The sequence below is a fragment of the Eleginops maclovinus genome, chromosome 9 (genome assembly GCF_036324505.1).
Source record: "Eleginops maclovinus isolate JMC-PN-2008 ecotype Puerto Natales chromosome 9, JC_Emac_rtc_rv5, whole genome shotgun sequence".
Taxonomy (NCBI): domain Eukaryota; kingdom Metazoa; phylum Chordata; class Actinopteri; order Perciformes; family Eleginopidae; genus Eleginops; species Eleginops maclovinus.
The window spans coordinates 14,487,386-14,510,771 of NC_086357.1; the positions used below are offsets into that span (position 1 = coordinate 14,487,386).

Below are 23,386 nucleotides of genomic sequence, written 5' to 3' on the forward strand. Positions count from 1 at the left end.
GCTGGCTATCTCCTGACCGTGTTTGACCACTGGTTAAACTGATTACCCAATCGTCCAGTCAAGTTACAGTAAGCAGAGATACACTGATGACCATGCAATACACTTTTTTGGCTCTGGATGGGATTTTCAACTAATCGCGGAATTTGAGGTATTTTCTTTTTGTGTATGCTTGTGCGTGCTTGACAGTATGATATGATAGCAGTGTAGAAATGCCACCCTAGCACTCTGAGAGGCAAGCAATAGCACAGTCGCTGCACTACTATCTGTCCAGTTGGATCGGACAAATGGTCAGTGGTGGAGGGATGGCAGAGTGGACATGTGATGGCCAAAGTGTCATGGACATGGGATTCATCCGTTTAATGAGAATCTATGGCCTGGACTGATAAAGGGCCTGACTGAGAGGCTGTGACAAGTCCTAATGCTCACATGTATAAATGATGTGGGTGGGTGGGTGGTTGAAGGGGGGCGTCCTGGTACGATGTGTGGCTGTGTGGAATCAATCCTTAGAGAGCATGGGTTGGGTTTAGGAGAAAGGCCAGAGACTGAAAAGTGGATGAGGACAGAAAATCAGGAAATGTACTCTGAGAAAAATGTAGAATTAAACATGTAAAAATTCCTCCAACCCAAATAGCCACATAAGTCCTTTGTTCCTACTCCATATTTTGACACACTATGGTGTTTCCTTAATTAGTGTTGGAAGGAGTTTAACACATCTTCATTCCTAAACTTTACAATTGTAGTTTTAAACACATGGTTAAAGTTGTGAAACTGTTGCAGTTTGATGAGGTTTAGGCAACAAAACTACTTGGTTAATTAGGTTTAGGAAAAGAGTAGGAAAAAACGTTACTGTCACATTTCACTAACTACGGAAATTATACTAACACAGAGTTGACTCTTAGTTTCCAATGTGTCACTGCCTGTCAAAAGGACCTGGGTGAAAGTCCTGTGTCAGGACTTTCTTGCTCTCTCCTCTGTTTTCTAGTCTTTGTGCCAAGCTAAGCTAGGTGGCAGCTGGCTATAACTATATACCTAACAGATAGATATGGAAGAATTATCAATATTTTCAAGAAACACTTTGCCAGCAAGCAAATAATCATATTTCCCAAAATGTTAAACATTTAATTTGTAAACATTTTAATTTACGGTTATTTTGATTTATGTTGACGGCAGTGGCACATTTGTACTCCCCTGTGTGGCGGCTATTCAAAGGACTACACATCTGAAACAGTACACCAAAAGGCACACACTCACTCACACACACACACACACACACACACACACACACACACACACACACACACACACACACACACACACACACACACACACACACACACAGACACACACACATAGACACACACAGACACACACACACACACACACACACACACAGCCTTTGTTATGTTGAGAGCATTTGTCTCTGTACGGCTCCAGCAGAGAGGGGTTAAAATCCGATTGAGTCGATATCACTGGAGAATAACACATTCAACACGCATGTGTGTGTGTGTGTGTGTGTGTGTGTGTGTGTGTGTGTGTGTGTGTGTGTGTGTGTGTGTGTGTGTGTGTGTGTGTGTGTGTGTGTGTGTGTGTGTGTGTGGGTGTGTGGGTGTGTGTGCATGCGTGCGCGTGTGCGTGCGTGTGAGTGTGTGTGTGTGAGCAACATAGAGCCTAGGGACTTCCTCCCTATCCGTCTGCAGCCCTCAGTTGAAATAGAATTGAATAGTCTGAATCCTCTATGGTAAATGCTCACAAAGTCAATACCAACTGTTAAGTCTTCCCTGCATTGGGGTTAAGGGCATTACCATTTCTGAGACTTCAGGAAAGCACACACACACACACACACACACACACACACAGAGAGACGCACACAGGCACACACACAGAAGGCCTACTCACCAGATGCCCCATGAGATGATAAAATATTTTTGAGTCTTTTGCAAAATGCTTACTGTACATTCTGCTTAAAAATTCCCTTTTACTTTAACATATTCATTGAGAGCTTGTTTTCATTTTTGTTCACTAATCTCTGAACAATGATCCTGGAAGGCGTGTAGCATTTTTAAAGTGACATCAGCGCCAGAGGGACAGGGGTTTCACTGATCTGACTGAGCATCAAATTCAGTTCAATTCAAGAATGTTTAAGCACACAAGGGCAAAAAGGAGGTGTATCAATATTAACTGAACGTAACACTGTTTAATACAGAACAGTAGAAAATGATAATGTTTCACATGCCAAAGAATAAACCACTACATTTTGTACAATTGATAGTTTTTTTTATGTGTTTGTCCAGTATGTTAGTGTGGTGACTATTGCCACTCAAGATCACCAGGGATTGGCTAAACTGTGCAAACTAATTTGATGCGTGTAGCTTTTAGCTTTCGATACCATTTATTTTCAACGAAAAACAGCGTGTAAAGCTACACGGTCAAAAAAACATTGCTCTTCCCAGTTCCAATCACCCGCACCTGTGCCAGTGAGGTCACCTAAATACCCAATGCTCCATTGCGCCATCTAGTGCTCACAAATAACAACAACAAAAACATACAAATGGGTTCAACAGTTAGTATGTTAAGAAATCCCTACCTACAGTATATTCCAACACTACGATAGATGTGTTCTTCCAGAAGATCTTTTGCAATAACATATTCACTGTAATCAATTGTAATTGTAATTCATCCCCCAGTGCAACGGTGTGGCCCATTTATGGGTTCAACAGCTTTAAGACAACAATTCTGCTCTTTAAAGCAGGACGAAATCAGGCATAAAACTTGTAATTGGCATCAATTCATTGGTGGCTTTAGTGATGCATTAAGAATTGACTAATGGGTTAGCTGTGTGACAGGAAAAAAAATTACTAGTTTGATGATACAACAATCATTCGTTAAAGAAGATTTTCTGATTCTGAAAATCCTAAAAAATATATCTTTGGGATTTAAACTGATGATACAAGGCATTCAAAGATATCACCTTTGAGTTATACATATTAACTTTTTTTATACTCCAAAAGATGAATGGATTCATTTATTGATCATTAAAATAATCTATCCAGCGTGCGGTGGAGAGTCATGTCCAGTAGTTTGCTTTGACAGATTTAAAAACAGCATGCAAACACATGTTGAATAGCCAAAATGATCTGATAAGTAAAAACTGCAACATACATTAATGGGTACTATTTGCATGCCTTCAAAATGCATCAAAATGCTCTTCAGTGTAGGTGTTGTGTGTGGTGTGCTGCCGTGTAGAACCATGATAAGTAAGTTTGGGCAAATTTGCTACCAAGTGTGGCAGCTAGCTTTACGAGCGGTGCTGCCTCTAATACGTCCTGCTGGTCATTAACGGTGGGCCAGTGTGGACCTTTTACCACCGCGCAGTGTCTCATTTGAACAGCGAGCCATAAAACCCCAGGCTCTGCCACTCAGTGTCATTTAAACCAGGACTGATTGGAACTATCTCTGGCCTTTGCTTTCCCACCTTCCTCCCCGCCTGCGTTCTTTCCTGGTCGCTTCATGAATAATGAATGAGGATATATGCAGGCTGGAGCTCAGATATTAATGGAGCTGAAAAAAAGAAGGAGAACCATTCTTTGTGCTGCCAGCCATTGCTTCCCTACCCCTGCTGAAGCTGCCCCTGCCCGGCCTTTTTTTTCACCTTCCCTTTTCCTCCCTTATTCTTCCTTTCCTTCCATCTGCTGCCTGTGGGCCCAGATGAGATAAGGCTAGGTCTCTCTTTCTCTCGTGCCTCAAGATATTTCACTTTCCTTCCAGGCTGTCACAGCAGGGGCAAAGGGTGGACAGTGACTTTGAAATGAGAGGGGCTAACTTTCAAATTATAAAAAAAAAGGCAGACAAAACTAGGGAAGATGAATGAAAAGTTGACTTGGCTGGATATGCAAGGTGACCATTGTCTGTCTGTTGGTGCACGTCTGTGTCATTCAAGGGCATGGCAGTGAGCTTGGCCTTGTCCTTTTTCTCCCTGAGCCCTTCCCTGATCTGTCAACTGTGGCCAGAGAAGCCCCCGGCCAAACTGTGGCAGTCAAGGGCGAGAGGTACAATAAGGTGGAGGGCAGCTGAACACTCAGCAAACCATTGTACCTAAGTCCTACTATTTCCTACAATATTTTAATTTTTCAAATCACATGATAATACTGCTTTCATTTGTTATGTTTGTTTTTTTTAAACTTGTATCTGGTTGCACAAAGCTTTGTTGTAACCAACCAACAAAGACTTGCTGACACCATACATGTGGCACGTGGGGGCTGGCAGTCAGCGAGGTCTGGCCCCGGGCTGGCAGAGTCGCTGCACATACTTGGATGACTTGCCCAACTCGACCACAGGGCACAGATAATGGGCAGAGTCTTCTAACCCTTCATTTGTGCCAGAATGTCTCCACATTCAACAATGTTACATTCCACTACTTATTCGGTGAAACACAGACAGACAATCCCTGTTCTGAGGTCCAGAACTGTGAATTGACTGCTGATTGGGAGGGCCGCCCTCAACCTCTGACCCAAAGCTTTATTGTCTTTTGATTCTCATTTAGCCCAACTTTCATCCCTCACTAAAAAGTGACTCTTTTATCAGAGCAATTTAATTGTAAACAGTTTTTTTTTTATTGTTCAGAGGACAAGTTCCAATAATTTCAATATTTTCGAAGAAATCCACTTTTTCTTTTAACGCATTGCTTTGCAAAAGTAAGCAAGAATGTTTCAAAAACCTTCATGTGGCCCAAACCCTTCATAAAAACAGAACATTTTAATATGGTGCTTCAGTGGAGACACTGAGCTTCTCAGTCAAACAAGCCTCTGTAGCTGCACATAATGAACAGAATTTGAACAATAACATGATTTTGAAACTGATCAACGGATCCAATTACTCTGTCACTCTGTTAACATTTCACCAATGTTTTCATATTTTTTTAAAGTCATGCTTTTTTCCCCTGCACACACTTTGCACAATTTCAAGTTCGCACAACTTGTTAATAGGACTTGTAAGTTGGCAGCACTGTTTTGCTGTCCATCTACTCCAAAGACTCAAATAAAATATATTTCTACCATGAAGCGAGGTTTTGATCTTGGAAGTGAAGCTGAGTGTCAGAGAAATAACGTTAAAAAAGGAGCATAGTTCAAAAAGTTTAAAATGTAACTTTTTGTGCTTGCTTGGGTGAGCGTTTCAGCTAATTACGCACAAATCCCTCACGCTCACAGCTCCAATCCACCGGCACCGCTGTCTCGGCAGAGGACAAAGAAAACAAAGGAGACTGACAAACAAACAGAGAGTGAAAAAATATATAAAAGAGAGGAAGCTTTCTTTCCATATAGCAGCTGAGCTGAGGCGACAGCGGCGTTTAATCAGTTGGTTTTTCCAGCGCCGTCAGCGCGAGCAGCCTCGGCGGTGCAGCCCTCTGATCAGCGCGGGGAGAGGAGCTCCCTGCCGAGCTGCTGCCGCCCCTGAACCACAGGTCAGTCCTTGGTGAGTAGGTTTCATTCGGCTGTCGCCTTCATAGTACCATCTTCTTCTCTCATTAAGATAGCGCGTGTGTCTGGGTGTGTGCACATGAATGTATTTATGGACGTGCATGTGTGTGTGTGTGTGTGTGTGTGTGTGTGTGTGTGTGTGTGTGTGTGTGTGTGTGTGTGTGTGTGTGTGTGTGTGTGTGTGTGTGTGTGTGTGTGTGTGTGTGTGTGTGTGTGTGTGCGGAGTAAATGCACCCCAGGACTAGCCTAAAGGGGATGTGGATTCCCGGCCTCCGCTGAGATCCGGCAGCACAACTAGGATTTCTACCAGTGGGGGGGTTGTGTGGGTGTGTGTGTTTGTGTGTGAGTGTAAATGTTTGTTAGAGGGAGATGCAAGGCGCATCAAGTGACTCGGTGCCTCGGGGTCAGACACACACACATGCAGAGAAGGAGATGGTGCTGTGGCGGGGTAAACAAGAGCAGAATGTTAGATCTCATCAGCCTCATCACACGCTTTATTATGCTGATTTGGGAGTATACTGTAAACTAATCAGGAATCCAGGAGTCGCAGGGGGGGGGGGGGGGGGGCTTAAAGGTTAGGCATATAGAGAGAGGAAAACTTGCTCTACCTCTGAGTTCTTAACTTTTGTTATCTTCTTATTTCCTATTGTTGCTCACCAAAGGCCCTTCTGCTACAGGCATACAGGAAGAGCTACTGGTTGAAGGTCATGACCTTTCACCCAGATGTGAAAGGTTCGCTCCTCCCTGCCGTTCAATTTCATAGGTGTGGACTGATTGACTGTCACTGGAGAACCGGCGATATTGAATGGAAATCAGGACTCATGCCTGTCTGTCGCTATATGCTAATACTGGCCTTTAAACAGATTCACAAACACACTTTCAGCCTCATGTTTGTTCACTTGCATAAATGCATATGATTCTTATTCTGACTTACATAACAACGTGACCGAGGAATGTAATAAAGTTCACCGCGTCTATTAATTTTGAGGCATCTGAATACATTTTCAGTGTTTATTAGAAATTGGTGGCATACTTCATGAATATTGAATAAAATCAGTCCCCTCTCGCTTTGTGGACGTGACTTTCTAAACACTCCTATTTGTGACTTTCTTTGATAAACAATTCCACCTTTTCCAAGCCAGGTTATGAGAGGAAACAAACACAATTTTAATTTGGCTACCTGTCCATTCGTCTTATCCATTCCTCAGTGAGTGCACATTTAACAAGCATACAGATCAAACGCACATTGACACATTTGGTTATACAAAAACATACAGAGCAACAAGCAGACAAGCAGGCACACTGGTGAGAAAAGGCTGGTGAGAGTTGCTTTTCCAGTCACAGAGGAAGGGGAGTTCTGGGTAAATGCATGTCATATGTTTTACAATTGGATTGGATTTTAAATTTGAGCGTACTTATATTCCAACACATTTCAGAGCTAAATACAGTATTTTTAACTTGCTACATTTGACAGAGTATATTTTTTTCTGGGGCAAACGTCTCAGTGTGATTGCGGCCTAAATAACCCCAGCAAGTGGGCTTTCATTCGGAGTCTTCACATCAATACCAACAGCATGCCTTTACTCTGTGGTGCTGCATTCATGAGGCTACATCGAGAGAGTATCAGTTTTAATTTTCACCTGCGTGTTCTGCCGTACCTTGGTATATTAAGCTCATATTAAGCTGTTTGTGTATAACCCAAGCGGATCCTCCGCTCCTCTCCTCTGACGCGGGAGGCCCCAGCAGGCTGTATGTCGTTTAGTCGAAAAGGTCCTGCTGCTTTGTGCCAGCTGACGGCAGTGAAGAAAGGAGGAAAGAGACAAAGAGAAAAATTAAAAGAAGAAGTGGCAAAAGAAAACAAAACAGATTGGTGAATGACAGAAACAAGGAGACAAAATCAAAAGAAGAAAATGAAGCACAGGTGACAAATCGGAACGAGACAGAACAGATCGCAAACACCGCTAACACCCCCTCAACAGCAAATGGAAAAGCCTTGATTCACAAACTCTAAATTCTTGGCCTAACCCTGAAAGAGAAGACGACACTAAGAGAGAACAGGACAGGCCAGAAGAAAAAGCAGAGGATGGGACGGGATGTGACCAAACCCAAATTTGATGAAATGGGTAAAAGGAGACGACAAATTTGTAGAAGACAAAAGAAAACAAATCCATTGTTTGAGAAGGAACAAAATAATACTGGACAAACAGAAAAGCACAAAACTTAGACGTTAGACAAAAAGGAGGAAGAACTGTCCTCTACATACAGTTTAGAAGAACTTTAAACAGGAAATACAACAACTGTAAAGCCATTAACCTCACAGTACAACCACATGCCACAGAGAGCAACACACTGTTAAACAGTGATCAGCAACTTGTGTTATGACGTGCCAGCTGAAAACACAACCTCATAGCTTCCCTCTCTGTGATTCCTATAAAAAGGAATGCTTGTGTGCTTGTGCATGTGTATGAAAAACATGTTGGTGAGCCATACACACATACATACACGCACGCACGCACGAACACACACACACACACACACACACACACACACACACACACACACACACACACACACACACACACACACACACACACACACACACACACACACGGCTCACCTGGAGGTGGTGGGTGGGTGTGGGAGGATGGGGTCTGTGTTTAGCTGTGGGCCCTGCAGACAGGGCGATCAAAGGCTCCTCAGTCTTTGTCTGCTAACGTTGAATAGACAATAGTAAAGAGGGCTCGCTTTGATTTCAGCTCACTTTTATTGATCACAGAAGAGCAGGGATTGAAATATGAGAGACAACCCTGAACTGGATTCTTCTTTTGCTATTGATTATATCCAGAACAGACGGCATTTCACGATGATCCAAGTTTTTATTTTATCCTCATTTTTTATTTTTATTTGAACCGTGAAAAAGTGTGTCTGGCTCCTCGCCTGTCTTTCAGGTGCAGCTAGTAATACACCAACCCCGTCATTTTAACAGACAATGCCTCGTCTTAAATTAAAAATGTTTAAGCTTCTTGTTAAAGTTGACGTGCAAAACTTATCCAGGATATGCTGACAGCAACCCCCCCTACCTTGTTCTCTTTCATCCAGCCCCCACCCCCCCTCCCTTGTCAGCAACCTTTAAATCTTAGTTTTAGGAGGACATTTTGTTTCCATAATTTCAGAGGAGGTAGGTTCAGGGGGTGGAGAGGTTGGGTGCAGCACAGAGAGGACCGTGGGAACAAGGAAACACAGCTTGGCCAGGTACAACAATCCGTTCTGTTTCCTTCCACAATACACACACTCATACAAATCTCTTCTCTCCTGCGTACAGGCTCTTAGCTCATCTCACTCCAGCTGTGTTTAATTCTCTGCTGGGATGAAAACTGCACGGCCTAAATTTGAGACCAGCAATCAGTTTATTGTCCCGGGCTTTACTGTTATGGGGTGAGATGCTATGAGCTCAAGTTGTGTGCAAGTTTGTGATGGCTTGAATTTAACTTGGCTGGTAATAAAAAGCCGAGGACAGAACTACGTAATTAGAGAGAATGTGCAGTATTACATAATGTTGTATGAGTGTACAGTTTAACAATTAAAATATGACATTGATTTAGAAAGCACCTTTTATCAGGAATAATATCTGGTTAAATAACCAGGTAATGGTAATAAAGTATTGTTTTATTTCCTCTGAACTACAGTATCTTAGTTGAATCAGTTTCAGTGTCTTGAGGAGCATATGAGAGATTCTCATGTTGTTTATTTTGTTAAATTTCATGCCAAAGGTAAGAATTGTCCGTCTATCTGGAGCCGGCAAAATCTCTTCATCTTTAAAAGTGACTCTTTAGGGCCTGTTTAAGTTGAGCTGACAGATGTGGTTATTTGGGGACAGCTCATTGGCAAGTTTATGGCCAGCGTGCTTATTTTACTGGAGCCGCGCACATGTGCTTGTGACAGTGACGGAAATCCTTTCGGAAGTCTGGCATACGGTTGAAATATAAGAGACTTAAGAGGACATAAAACCCGCCTGATGTTTATCACCGAGAAAATCTCAGGGAGTTTTGTCCCAAAACACAAGATGATAACATTTAACTCAAACAGTTTTCATCCAAAAAAATATTCTGTTTTAAATACAGCATGTCTCCAAATACTTGATGTGTACTATCCTCTAATGTTAATATGATCATATTTGTATAATGCAGATTCACTTGCATGCTCAGCAGTAATGCAATAATTAATCTAAAGTAGCAAATGGCTTTATTGGATTTTTCTATATTTAAACTTATTCAGTTAAGTGTAGGAAGAAAACAATTGTATTGGATGTTAACAAACTTGTTTTGTTTAGGACCATTATATTCCTTCTTCCAATATGTATGTCTACGTACACACACACACACACACACACACACACACACACACACACACACACACACGTTTTTTATTGGCAGTGATCTGGTCAACATAGGAGAGGAGGTGGGGACTTAAGTCTCACATAGGAAGCAACCAGTTGTGTGTGTGTGTGTGTGTGTGTGTGTGTGTGTGTGTGTATGCGTGCACGTGCGTGCGCGCGCGTGCGTGTGTGTTGGTCCACATCTGACACACCCCCGGCCACCTGTAAAGAGTCTCTGAGGATCAGGTTTCTTTTGAACACATTTAAGACAGCATTTGTTTCCACTAGTTTACAGTTTGTGAAAACGCCTGTTCCGGAAGGCTGGACCGATGCATCTGAGTTTAGTTTTGCAGGGCAGGGTTTTATGAACCTCCCGTGGGGCTGCAGGACAGACTAGGGAGAAGCAGTGCGTGCCTTATAAGAGCCCCTGACGGGTTTAGTGAGCCACTTGGCTTTTTATTTTGGCTCAGCTCACTGCAGGCTGCTTGTACTTTACTGTGCCCCCTATGTGCTGGCCTGGTGGTTGCAGATTAAGGACATGCAGAGCAAGGGACACTCATTACACCGGCGTACACATGCTTATTATGTGTGGTGTTTACTGTGTGTGTGTGTGTGTGTGTGTGTGTGTGTGTGTGTGTGTGTGTGTGTGTGTGTGTGTGTGTGTGTGTGTGTGTGTGTGTGTGTGTGTGTGTGTGTTTGCCTGCTTCCACATACAGTATGTTAGTCTTTCAGGAAAAGTGCTGGAGAGTGACGCCAGTCGCTGCATGCTGGGTGTAGCTTCCAACTGATAAATGACTGCAGGGACCATCTTTCTTTGCCTGAACCTCACATCATTTTCCCTGGGGAGCAGCTGCTGACAAATATTCTAACCTGAAAACCGAGAAGGACTACAAGACAACTGTTTCATTCTAAATATGAGTTTAACCTGTTTAAAGTTATTCAAGTTCAAACAATAGCAGCTTTCAAATGATGAACAGGACTGTGCTGCTGTTCCCGCTTGTGTTTGGAGACTGTCCCTGGTGATTCTTCTCTCCCAGCAAACTAATATGTTTGAAGCTCAGGCTGCCATTGCCAAGCCTGCGCCACAAGCTATTTCAAATGTGCAAAAAAATATTGATATTCCAGGCTTCTAAAAACAAAACAAACAAACGAAAACAAAAAAAATCCAAGTCAATGTCCTCTGGAACGGCCCCATTTTTCTGCCTCAGAACACTCAGAGATCACCTGGGACAAATGATTATTCTGCTGCTTCTTCAATGCTCTTTCTTTAACTTAGACACAAACACGCATACACCATGCTTATACTTAAAGTCATGTTCTATTTAAAGAGTGAGTGCCGGCCTTTTTCTTTAATTTTGCTCTACAGAAGCAACACATTCAGAAAACGAGGCTGAGAGACTCTTACTGTAACAGAGTTTGGTTTCACATTTTCACTTGGTTAACTTTGTCATCTGTACAAAACTTGAAATTCTTTGATGTATGTAAACCATGTTCCCTGTTATTTTCACATTTTCTTTGAATTAACGTTCTCAAATATACAAATAAAAATAAGGTTGGATGAATCTCAAAAAACTAGGTTGAGACTTAGGAATGCTTATTACCTATAAGTAGGTGATAGCTCATGAAATGGGATGTATATATATATATATATATATATATATAAAAAATGTTCAGTTTCAATTCAACTAAATGGCTTCAAGTTTGGTCACTCATGACCAAATTATTTGAGTATAAGATTGAGTATAGACAAAGCTCCAGAGCACTTTTATATTTTTTTAATAGGATATAGGAGTAAAAGTAAACTGCAATGAAGACTTTTCACCACAAGATGGACTTAGGGATGCATGGTTTTGGATGTATGGCAAACCCCAGGAAAAAACTGCATGATCGGTTTAAAAAAGTGTTTATTTTTTCATCATTGCACCCAAAATGCAGAGTCAATTTCCAGCTGTGTATAAGTATCTCCCCCTGCTCTGAAGCAGAGGAGTAAGGCACTAGATGCTGGGAAGCGCCAAAAACCGTGCGTATTAACTCCAGATATTTACTTTTGTTTGTTTTCACTGTGTTCAGGGCACCATGGGAGCAATCTTTGCTGTGATGAAACTGAATAACAGTCCCTGTGGAGTTCATTACAGGGAAAGAGCCAGTGCTCCCTGGCCAAGAGGGATTTGGAGTACCCAGAAGGATCGGTTAGTGGGGGTGGGTGGAGTGGAGGAAACCTACAGAATGGGGTGAGGGGGGCGACTCAAGGGAGGCAATACGGAAAGAAACCATAAACACTCAGCTAATGACCACAAACACACAAACACACTAACACCACAGCAGAAATTAATGGAACTGTGCGAATTAAGAAATTCACTCCGGGAGCAAATGGCAGAATGTTCACTCTTTTTGTAGTTGAAGAAAAAGGGGAGAAATAAGATTGGGAAAGAAGAGACAGCATCAGCAGGCTTCAAAACTGCATGCCTGTAAGCCTGGCAGCAGAGGTTAAGAGTGTCTCATTGCACTCAATGTACTTATAGAGGTCACTATTTGGCTCAGTCTGTCTAAAAAGAAATCACCAAACACTTTTGGAAAGGGTGCTGAAGTTTAAACCAGCATTGCACAAAGTATTTGTCTGAGTTATGTTTCTTATATATAGATGTTTTTTTACACTTTTAACTACCACCTCCTCTATTAATTAGAAAGAGGAAATACAACTTTTTCTCTGCGTGTGACCTTCTCTTTGTTCCGACTTCAAAGTGCACATGCAACCTAACCAGTGGTTGAGAAACTGTGACTCTGACCTGATATCGTCGATATGGCCAACTGTAAGTAACTGTATTTATTATTACAAATAAAATGATAATGGCTGAGGATTGGCCTATATAGGTAATACAATAAAAGCTTATTCTTGGAAAATGTAGTGTCTATGGTACAAAGCGTTCGTATTTAGTGCAATTTTAATATTTTTTTGATCTGTTACAGTAGATTTATAAATGGATCAATGGATGTGGAAAAAGGTGTACGGCTGAACAATATGATAAAAACGTACTTACAACTTTAAATGAGAAGTTGTAATTATATATAATTAAATATATACACTGCCTCTATTTTTAATTAAATATATACATTGCCTCTTAAGGTACACCTGTCAGATGTAAGTGGTTTAATACAACATGCCACAAAGTCTACTTGCATGAAGTCTATAATGTTCAGTGGATTCAGTGTATGTTCCCTCTATTACTTTCGATGTACTGTCTATTATTTGCCTCTATCAGTACAGCTGATCTAGAAGTCAGACACATCATTTCCATATTCACATAGTGACTATCAAATAAAAACTTATGAGAACTTGTCAGACGCTGAAAAGCATGTATCTTTAAAACTAGATATTCCTTTGTCTGCATTAAAGAGAAGTGAAAAACAAAAAAAACCTTGATTTTTTACTATTGGCCTTTTTGATTATCCTCTATCCAGAAAATACAATACGACAAAATTCTAACCCCTGGATATGGCAGGTCTCTCTGGTCTTAAGATCCTGCTGCTCTGGACTGGGATCCTCATTATGGCCAAGTGTAAGTAACCCTCTTCACCAAAAACAAGCCGCTCTACCAATAAAGAAAACTGATAAGTAAGAGATAGATCCAGACACTGTTTCAGTTTCTTTACCAAATTACAGGCAAGTAGATGGACTCAGGGTCAATTGTGCGCTGTTACAATTATTTTCATTTTTTCATCTTTTAATGACAAAAAGCCACAAAGATTTTTATGTATTTATTTTCATCGCAAAGCAGGAATTAGCGGTTTGCCTTCTGAAATAGCAAATCTCACCACAAAGTATAAAGGTGGTAAATGTCATTGCAGAGAGCATGCATCTCTCTGCTCAATGTAGAAAAAAGTGCGCCAAACCACATCCTGAGTCTCATTGTTCATCTGTCCCCCATCACATCACCCTCATTGCTCTCTGCTGTTACTATTAGCAGCAAATGGACAAACAGCTAAAATGTGTTAATGGTAAACTTATTCTTACTGCATGTAGTGAGGAAACAGCCATCTCAAGTAAAACACATGTAAATGACACGTGCTGATATTGACCTGGTAAAACTGATGTACTGTTAGAATACAAAGGTTTGAAAGGTATGAATTAAAATCAGTTTTAGATATATTAAGTATGTTTGATGACATCAGTCCACATAGCAAAAAGCATGAATGTTATTTTGAATGACTATTATTTTCTAAAGAAAGGAGACGAATACAGAAAGTCCATTGGTGCTTATATGTTGGCCTGTCTTCTGTCTACTGAAACTAACCTTGTGTGTAGGGGAGGTTGTAGGTTTCATCGCAAAGCAGGAATTAGCGGTTTGCCTTCTGAAATAGCAAATGTGGCTTGCTGCCGCATTGTCTTGGCAACCAGGTTGCACAGCGCTGTCTCATGCAGAACTTGATGAGCATGGTCACATGATAATGTCTCGGCCCTGCCGGAAGGGTTCTATCTGTCTGATGAAGTTGACGCAAACATCATTTTCGTTTTTTCCTCTTTTAATGACAAAAAGCCACACTGATTTACATTTATTTCCTCTCTGCAGGTCAAGTGACATCTCCAAATAAAACAGTTAAGGGGCTAATCTAAAATTTAACATTGCTCACATCAGACAGTTTTCTTTCTTTAGCTCACTCACAACATTTTGCTTTTCAAAGGATGTATGAAACATATATGTACATACTGTGTGCAACTTATCTGCAAAAGCAATTCACATTTATGATGAAGTCGAGTGCAAATGTTTCCTTAAATTCACTCTCAGTATTCAGTCTTACTGTGTGTGATGGTATTTTACCTTTTAAGTCTTGAATTAGCCGAGTTTAAACAAACTATCAATAACTGACCTCATAGCATCTAACATATTCACATAGTGTTGCATAATATATTTATACAATTACACACAGTATCTATCACGTGTTTGAGTCCATAATAACATGTATTCATGTTTTGCTTCCTTGTCTGAAGGGCCTGCATAGTGAGTTTAATTTTAACCCTTAGATGCACAAGTGGGTCAAAAATGACCCGGTGAGGTTGTTTTCTTGAAATATCTTCGTAATGAAAAATTGTTATCATTTCATATTCCAGGTATTCCTCAAAAAACATGTTTTTGATATAATGCCATTTACATTTTTAACTTACCTTTTATACATTTTAAGAAATTGTAGTTTTTGTATTACTACCCCAAGCTTCCATAAGTGGGTCAAAAATGACCCGCATGCATTTTCTATGGAATCCAATGGGAACCTTTGATTCTTATCAACTGTGGCTGTCAGGAATACATTAACTGTGGACCACACAGACTATATCAGAATTGTCACCCCTCAGGAAGATTATTTTACACAGCAAGAGCTGATACGTGTAAGTATTATCTTCATATAATATTGTGTGTGTGTCTTTCATGACTGTTGTTATTATTATGTATCAACAAATTAGCCTACTTTATAACTAGCTAACACTAGCTAGCTAACTAAGATAGCTAACATTACTATATGTATTGTGTGTGCGTGTGTGTGTGTGTGTGTGTGTGTGTGTGTGTGTGTGTGTGTGTGTGTGTGTGTGTGTGTGTGTGTGTGTGTGTGTGTGTGTGTGTGTGAGTGTATTCATTTATATAGCTACATATTGATCTATTGAAAACATTACTCTTATGTTTCCTCATCCAAGGTGTCATGGCTGCTAGATACACAGCTGAAATGGTCCTACAGATGCTGGATGATGGAGAGGCAGTAACAGGGTTGTACTCCGAGTCTGAAATTTCTGATAATGAGGACCCAGACTATTGTCAAGGTGGCAGTGGCAGTCGTCCACCTGGAAATCCAACTGAACAGGATCAATCTGACTCAGAAGATTCCTCTTCTGTGTCTTCTGAAGAAGAAAGTGTCCAAATCATGTCCAACAGAATGAGTCGGAAGGGCTTATACTGGAGGGAGTTACCTCCCACCCAGGGCAGAACACAGAGCCACAATATCCTCAAGTCTGTCAGGGGCTTACCACCACTGTTTCACCAAAAGATGCATGGGAGCTCTTTATCACTGATGATATAATACAAGAGGTGATGAAGTGCACAAACTTGGAAGGACGGAGAGTAGCAACAGCTAGAGGAAAAGAATGGAAAAATGTCACCAAAGATGAATTCATGGCCTTCATTGGATTGACCCTGCTTGCAGGAAGTGAGAAGAACTGGGATGTATCAGTCTGTGAGCTGTTTGGGAGTCCTCTACATAATCCCATGTACAAGGCCACTATGGCTGTTGGAAGATTTGAAGACATTCGCCGTACCTTGCGCTTCGATGATAAGAGGACCAGCACCCAGAATTCAAGAGCGGCATCACCAATGCACGACGGCTCTTCCTCAAAGAGCTGTCAAAAGAGCTTGTCACATACCACATGAGGAGTCGACTGGAAGGCTGCCCCCAACTGCAAACCCCGATTATTGAAGCAATGGAAAGGTGTGGGGTGACAAAAGCCACAACCCAGCCACAGGAAAGAAGCAGACAGGGCCAACCAAAGAGAAAGAGGTGTCAGATCTGCCCAAGTAACAAAGATCGCAAAGTCAACAATAGGTGTGGGAAATGCAATGTACCTGTGTGCAATGATCACAGCCAGAAACAAACTGCATACAGTGATGAGACAAGAAGGCAAAACAGGGAAAAGAGAGAGGAACTGTCAATGACTGGACAGTTACACACATACATACACACAAACACACACACACACACACACACACACACACACACACACACACACACACACACACACACACACACACACACACACACACACACACACACACACACACACACACACACACACACACACACACACACACACACACACACACACACACACACACACACACACACACACACACACACACAATGGATGTTCACATTTTTCTATTGCTGTTCTGGGTAATTTTCTTTTTCAAAAATGTTAAAAAGTGAAAAATAAAGATATTTCAAACATGAAATCATTCTTGTGTGGTCCTAAATATAATACTAAATATTATACAAGTGATTATTCTTAACCAAATTGACAAAAATGGCATAAAATCACATTGATTCTAATATGGGTCATTTTTGACCCACTTATGGAAGGGTGTAGGGTCCAGTCACTCGTGCATCTAAGGGTTACAACAATACACATTTCTATATTATACTGTTACTTCCCAGTTATTTGTCAATTTCTTCCTAAACAGAAATAGGAATAGCAAGAACAAAACATATTTTTAACATAAATGTTGTTTTGAAAAATTGAAAAAATGGTATCTTATTTGACAATCCTTGTTTTGCAGAAATAAATTGTGAAGGTGTATCAGGAAAAGAAAGCTGTAGAGTTGCTAGATTTTTTTGCATGGGTATTGAAAGCTTTCACAAGCATATATTAACCTTTTGTTGTTTCTTTTTCTGATCCGATTTGAATGTGTTCTCCAGACAGCACTCAAGCCCCTCAACCTCTGAAGTGTGAGTATCAGTTTTTGTTTTCAAAATGCAGCTCACCTTCACACTCATCTTACTAAAAACGTTCAGTGATTATGTTGGGTACTTCATAATGTTATCCTTGGCAATGAATGCCATTGCAGAAAGTACAATTTGGATTCTCTGGAGCACGTTCAACATCTACATGAACAAAGTGTCTGGGATTAAAAGATGTCACCAGGTTTTGTTTTTATTTTGTGTGCAGGTTCCTACACGGTCAAACCCATCCAGTTTGGCTTCCAGATAGACATGACGAAGAACTTTACGACTGGCAACTACACCATCAACATTAATGAAAAGGGCCGACCAGATACCAGACACAAGTATTCTATTCAGTTCTCCGAGAGTAACTCAGCTCATGCAATCAAACACCTGAAGCCCTGCACTGACTATGAGCATAATGTGGCATTTATTGATGGTGCTGGCAAAGAAACACCCCGTTACTGCACCAATCAAATAAATACAACCAGGACATTAGGAATGAGTGAGTAAACATAATTGTTGAAGATCATCTTACTTGTTTAAATTTGAGAAGAGACACAGACAGATGTGTGTGTTAATTGTACTTGTGTATTTCAGATCAAGGTGACATTAAAGGTAAAAAATGCATGCCTGGATATGTTTGTTACAATAGTGAATGGGACATCAGCTCTTCACTATCAACACCAAATAATATTTCAGCTGTGACGTGCAAAAGGGACGAAAAGGAGATCTGTTTTAAACCTCGTTACAATGACATTTGCACCGATTTGACTACAACGTTCACTTCAGGAAACTGTGCTAAAAACATTAACCTCCACACAAGCATCACTGCTGGTATGTACAATAGAGTCTTTAAAATACATGTGGTGTAAACTTCATTCATCATGTTTCATGGATTTGCTGTTTCCTTTTTTCCAACAGATTTCTTAAATCCAAGTGAAATAAGTAAAACAATCCCAACTAAACTTCCTGCAGAAATAAAAACAAATTTGCCACCAAACTGCAAACATCTCAACATCACTTACACCTGTCTGGGTAAGTGGAAAGACTAGAAGTAAAGAGTCTGTCACAGACAATGTGACAGGATTTACATGGAAATATTCACATGAAATGACCACACTGTAGAAACACATGCAGTTTTATCTCAAACTAATCTTCCTTTTTTTCTGGTTCAACACAAAGTTAAAGTGTTGCATTTTGCACTCTGTGAATCAGTTTTTAATACATGATCTTTTTTTTATTGATTTCTGTAAACATCTGTCCACATTCTATCCAAACCCAACATGTAAGAGCTCACAGGGATTTACGTACTTGTAATTGAAGACATTTTGTCTAACTTGTGTTTTTAGAAGATGGAAAACCCAATGAATTGAATCTTACCGACCTGGAGCCCTACACAAACTACAACTGTACCGGTCAGATCATGCACAACAATGTCATCATAAACAAAACAACTGCTATCCAGTTCAGGATTGACTGTGGTACGTGAATAATGACCTTACCTCAGGGCAATGATAATAAAGAAAACTGTAGAAAATAAGAGTTACTAATGTCTGATGTGTTCCTACAGATCTTACTATAAGCATCTTAGAGCTAAGTGTCACCAACAATTCCATTCATCTGAGCTGGAACACACACAGTGAGAAATGTGGAGATGTCCTTTCTAATCTTCCGAAGCTTTCTTATGAGTGCAGCTGTCAGCCTAGATCTGAGGAATACAGAAGTAAGTTAACATATTTAGATGATCTGTTTTATCATTCAATTTAACAAAATAAGCAAAACATTTTGTAAATTGAAGTCAGTGCTCCAAGCTAACTCTTTAGCATGCTGCCTGAAGGTCGGTGTTACAATAATATCCTGAGATGAGACATCAAGTCAATGTTTCCTGAGGAATGTGTTCATGAAATATTGTACAAATATATACAGTTAAAACAATGTGCTGTTGTATAATCCCAATTTTCTGTCTTTGCTTTCTCTATAGTGAATCAAACAATTAATGCAGGAAATACAGGAGGCTCATGTACAATTAGTAGACTGGAACCATACACCAAGTATGAGTGTGCAGTCCAGCCCAAATACAATAAAAGTAACGTTGCAGGAGTTAATAAAAAAACGACTAGGACAAAGATTGGAGGTAAGTGTCTAAAATGTAACTTGTATAATATTTTTGATCAAAGGTAATATAAAGAATTTAATATTTATTTATTAAGTTGTTTATTTCCTTTGTTGTTGAAAGGTTCGTAATCAAGTCACTAAGATGTTACTTTAATTTGAAACATCAGTTCACAATTTAATATAATAAATGATTTAATTATTTTTAGAATGTTAAATTATAATAATTCTATTTAACATCATCGTATACATCATCATGTTGGTCTTTTTTCACAAATGATATTAAATGCTGTGAATCAGAGAACATATCATTATACATAATTGTTTTTCAGGCCATTATAATGAACATCACACAGTATTTACAGTCATTAGTGAAGCACAGCTTTGTTTTATAGTGTATAACTCTACCGTCTTGAGTTTGTTCTGACCCAAATAATGAATCAAACAAATAAACTTTATCAGGATGTACATGTTACATTAACTTGTCACTTTGTATGTGGCTGCCTATCATATGTCATTTCAAAACAGATTTGTATTTCCTTTAATGATTACAATTTGATGCATGTGAAGTCCAACCTGCAGACTTCCCCCAACACATACTGTAACAGCTGTGTCAGATATATGAAATAACAACATTCATTCATCCTTAAAAACATAAACGATTAAAGAATAAAAAACCTTTTACTTTGAATGTTTAATAATAAATGATTTCAATGCAACGTTCTTCTATTTGCACAGTTTGTATTTTATCCCTACTGACAACCATCCAACCATTACATCACCACACTCATGATGCTAATCATTGTTAAACATGCTGTTTGAACAAACTGAAATATCACTTAAAGTATGATTTTGTTTTACAGTGCCAGGAAGAATCCAGGATCTGATGTTGGATCTTACACAGCATAACGTGATTAAGGCAACCTGTAAAGCTCCACATACATTGAATGGACCTGTTGAGTCAATACGTTATATCGCACGTCTTTATATTGGTGGTGTCCTGAAGTACACTCTGAATGAAACCAAATGCAAGTTTGAATTCAAAGATTTAAGCTACTCAACCAATTACAGTGTGGAGGTGTGTATGAGGCAAACCTTTGGTTTCCCAACACTACTACAACTTTATTCGTCATATTTCTTCAAATGCTATATTTCCTGATGAGGATATTTTCTGTGTTCCCAGGTGACTGCTTCTTATGGAGGTGACGAGAGCGATATCATCGAAGGATCTACATCTATTTCCTGTAAGGGGTGTTTTAATAAATGGCAACAATTATTACACGTGATTTTGACACATTTTTTATACTATCTCTTTGTATTCATTGCATTCAACTCTTATGTTACAGTTGACAATGCTCTCATTGTTCGCTTGGTCTTCTTCATCTTGACATCTCTGGCCTTCGCCTTAGTGCTCTATAAGATCTACACTCTGAGGCTCAGAAAGTCCAGGAAGTAAAGATATCTTTTTACTTCTTACCCCACCTCTATTAATGTGACTTTTACATTGTCACTGGTTTGTTTTACAGTTGTTTAAGTTTGGTATTATTATTATTATTTACAGTATTACAGATGTGATGATATTTAAGTTTTATCTTGTCTTTTTGGGCAGAGGTTACACATTAAATATGTAAATTTAACTATTTATTACAACATTGAATATTATAATCATTACATTCCATATAACTGTTTTCCCATAAAGCTAATTTTAGCTTTTTCCTTCTCAGTGATGAAAATGTGGATGAAAATGAAGCGATTGAACTTACGGAAAGTGAGTATCATAGTTTTCCCTCTACTTCACTATTTTAAAAAAAAAGTAGCAGCAATCCCTGAAACACTTTATATTAAATTAGACATATAAACTATTAAGTTACTTTTTATTTGCCATTACAAAGCACATATTTGTGCCATATTTTACTTGACTATATTCTCCAACTAATAGGCCATCTTCTAGTAGTTCGACTATATCTTTGTGAAGTGTATGTGTTAAGTTGTACAATTTCCTGTTTATTTCACTGCTGTAGTTTATGAGAATGTGTCTGGACCTGAATGCCGCTATAGAGACACAACCTGATCAAGAAAGACCTGATGGAGCTGCCAACCAAAACATCTCTAACCCGTATGACGTAGCTGTATATAGCCAACAGAAATATTTGTAATCTGCTTTCACCTGCAATGGTCTGTTAAAGAGAAGACGGGAGGGATTAATTATGCCTTGGTGTCTTCAAGTGTTTAAGTAGTTATTTTTGGTTGTTATGTTTTAATGTGAGCACTGTAACAAGTGGAACATTTTATTTTTGTATTCAAATGTTTATCTCATAAGATTATAACCTGCTTTATTGTTCTGTTAATATGATGTGACATTGTCCTTTTATATTTACACCCTTGCCAAACGACACCACCTAAAGAGGGGGAAATGAATAGCAACAGTTGTTAAGTTCTGCAGACGCAGTCAGGAAGATGTCAGCTCAAGCTGATGTGTACAGATGAGGCATTGTTGGTGTTTTTAGTCTTTTGTTACAGATATAGTTTTTCACATGTATGTATTTGATGTATTGTCTTTCCTTGTCTTTGTATGAGCAATAACCACTCATAATAATACAAAAAAAAAGCCCAAAAAATAAATTAGCAGTGCGCTTGTATGCAACATCACATTCAGTGTTTTCTTTTTCTTTAAGACATAATAATTATTTAAGAATCAATAATTAGACCAGTATACATTTTTGGTATTGGTAACAATAAGGAAATTCTTCCAATATCATAATAGTAACATTTATTTTATTTTAGCATAGCACACTTTAAAAAATAACGTCATCTCAAGGTGCTTCACAATTCAATGAGTAGAGTTCAAAATGATCTATACATCTATAAAAAAAAACAGGACATACAAGGTAAAAAAGAAAACCAGGACACAGGTGGCTGTTAAGGCTTTTCTTATTCCAACCAAGTTTGCCCAAATCTGAAGGGATGCCGAGCTTATTCCATGTAGCCATTGGTATCCAAAAACTCTGTAGGAGCCATGAAACGTACACTGTTGATGTATTTTGTTTTAATACAAATGAGGTTTGTACAAGTTCGTATTTGGTTAATGGTTTATATTATTATAAGATATAATTGTGTGTGTGTGTGTGTGTGTGTGTGTGTGTGTGTGTGTGTGTGTGTGTGTGTGTGTGTGTGAGATCGCAATGGGTTGGTTTGTTTGGGTCACATGGATATGGGCGGCGCACATAGGAATTAATTATAATTACCTGTTCACCTGAGGCAGGGGTGTGTGTCCGGAAGAGAGGGTGACGACAGGGTCGTTGTATTTTTTGTTGACCGCAAACTTTATGATTACTTTGATTATTATCATCATTTTGTGTCCTAAATTGATCGTCTCGTTATTTCTTTAAATCACATTATTATTCAATAACAAGGCATATATTATTCATTTGGCCATCTTCTAGTTACATTGTTACACAAAATTAACTAGGCATCTATTACTGGAACTCTTTTACCTGAAGAACAATGAAACAACAAACCTTCAGGATGTTTTTGTGGAATTCAGACAAAACTTACAATGTTTCTTAGAACCTTTAGCTTGAATTATTTTTATGTTGTGTTGAAAAATGATAATTAACTCATATAAATATACCTACCATTAGGTTTATAACACTTGCCAGTAGTCAGGCAGAGGAAAACGCCCTCTTGCTGTAAATTCAGGAAACAGCAGATACATGTTCCCTTTCAAAGTGCAGTCCTTGAACTCACCTGGTCCGGGTCTAGGTGTGAAAGTGGTGTTGTTCTGAAACGGAATCACACCGGCCAATCCTGATAACGATTGGTATGGCATAAAAGTTACAGCATAACATTTTTTTTTGTATTGCTGTGTTTCTTGTTGATCAAATGTTCGGATGTGAAACTCATAGAAAACTCATCAAGCTCCAAACACTCACTCTAATGTCCACAA

At 39.4% G+C, this 23,386-nt stretch overlaps 1 protein-coding gene across 3 annotated transcripts; it reads left to right on the forward strand.

Annotated features, from left to right (window-relative positions):
* The first annotated feature begins 12,580 nt into the window (after positions 1-12,580).
* LOC134870251 (receptor-type tyrosine-protein phosphatase C-like) lies at positions 12,581-22,089 on the forward strand. Of its 3 annotated transcripts, XM_063892355.1 has the most exons (15): positions 12,581-12,659; positions 13,309-13,406; positions 14,418-14,441; positions 17,299-17,331; positions 17,552-17,830; positions 17,926-18,162; positions 18,250-18,363; positions 18,678-18,809; positions 18,899-19,051; positions 19,310-19,462; positions 20,304-20,518; positions 20,624-20,684; positions 20,787-20,892; positions 21,165-21,208; positions 21,462-22,089. In XM_063892355.1, the coding sequence occupies exons 2-15, from the start codon at positions 13,343-13,345 to the stop codon at positions 21,509-21,511; spliced, it is 1,665 nt and encodes a 554-aa protein (XP_063748425.1). In that variant the 5' UTR covers positions 12,581-12,659; positions 13,309-13,342; the 3' UTR covers positions 21,512-22,089. The 3 variants fall into 3 exon arrangements, with proteins under 3 accessions (XP_063748425.1, XP_063748426.1, XP_063748427.1); XM_063892356.1 differs by lacking the exon at positions 14,418-14,441 and having other exon boundaries at positions 17,302-17,331; positions 21,150-21,208; XM_063892357.1 differs by lacking the exons at positions 20,304-20,518; positions 20,624-20,684.
* The last annotated feature ends 1,297 nt before the right edge of the window (positions 22,090-23,386 follow it).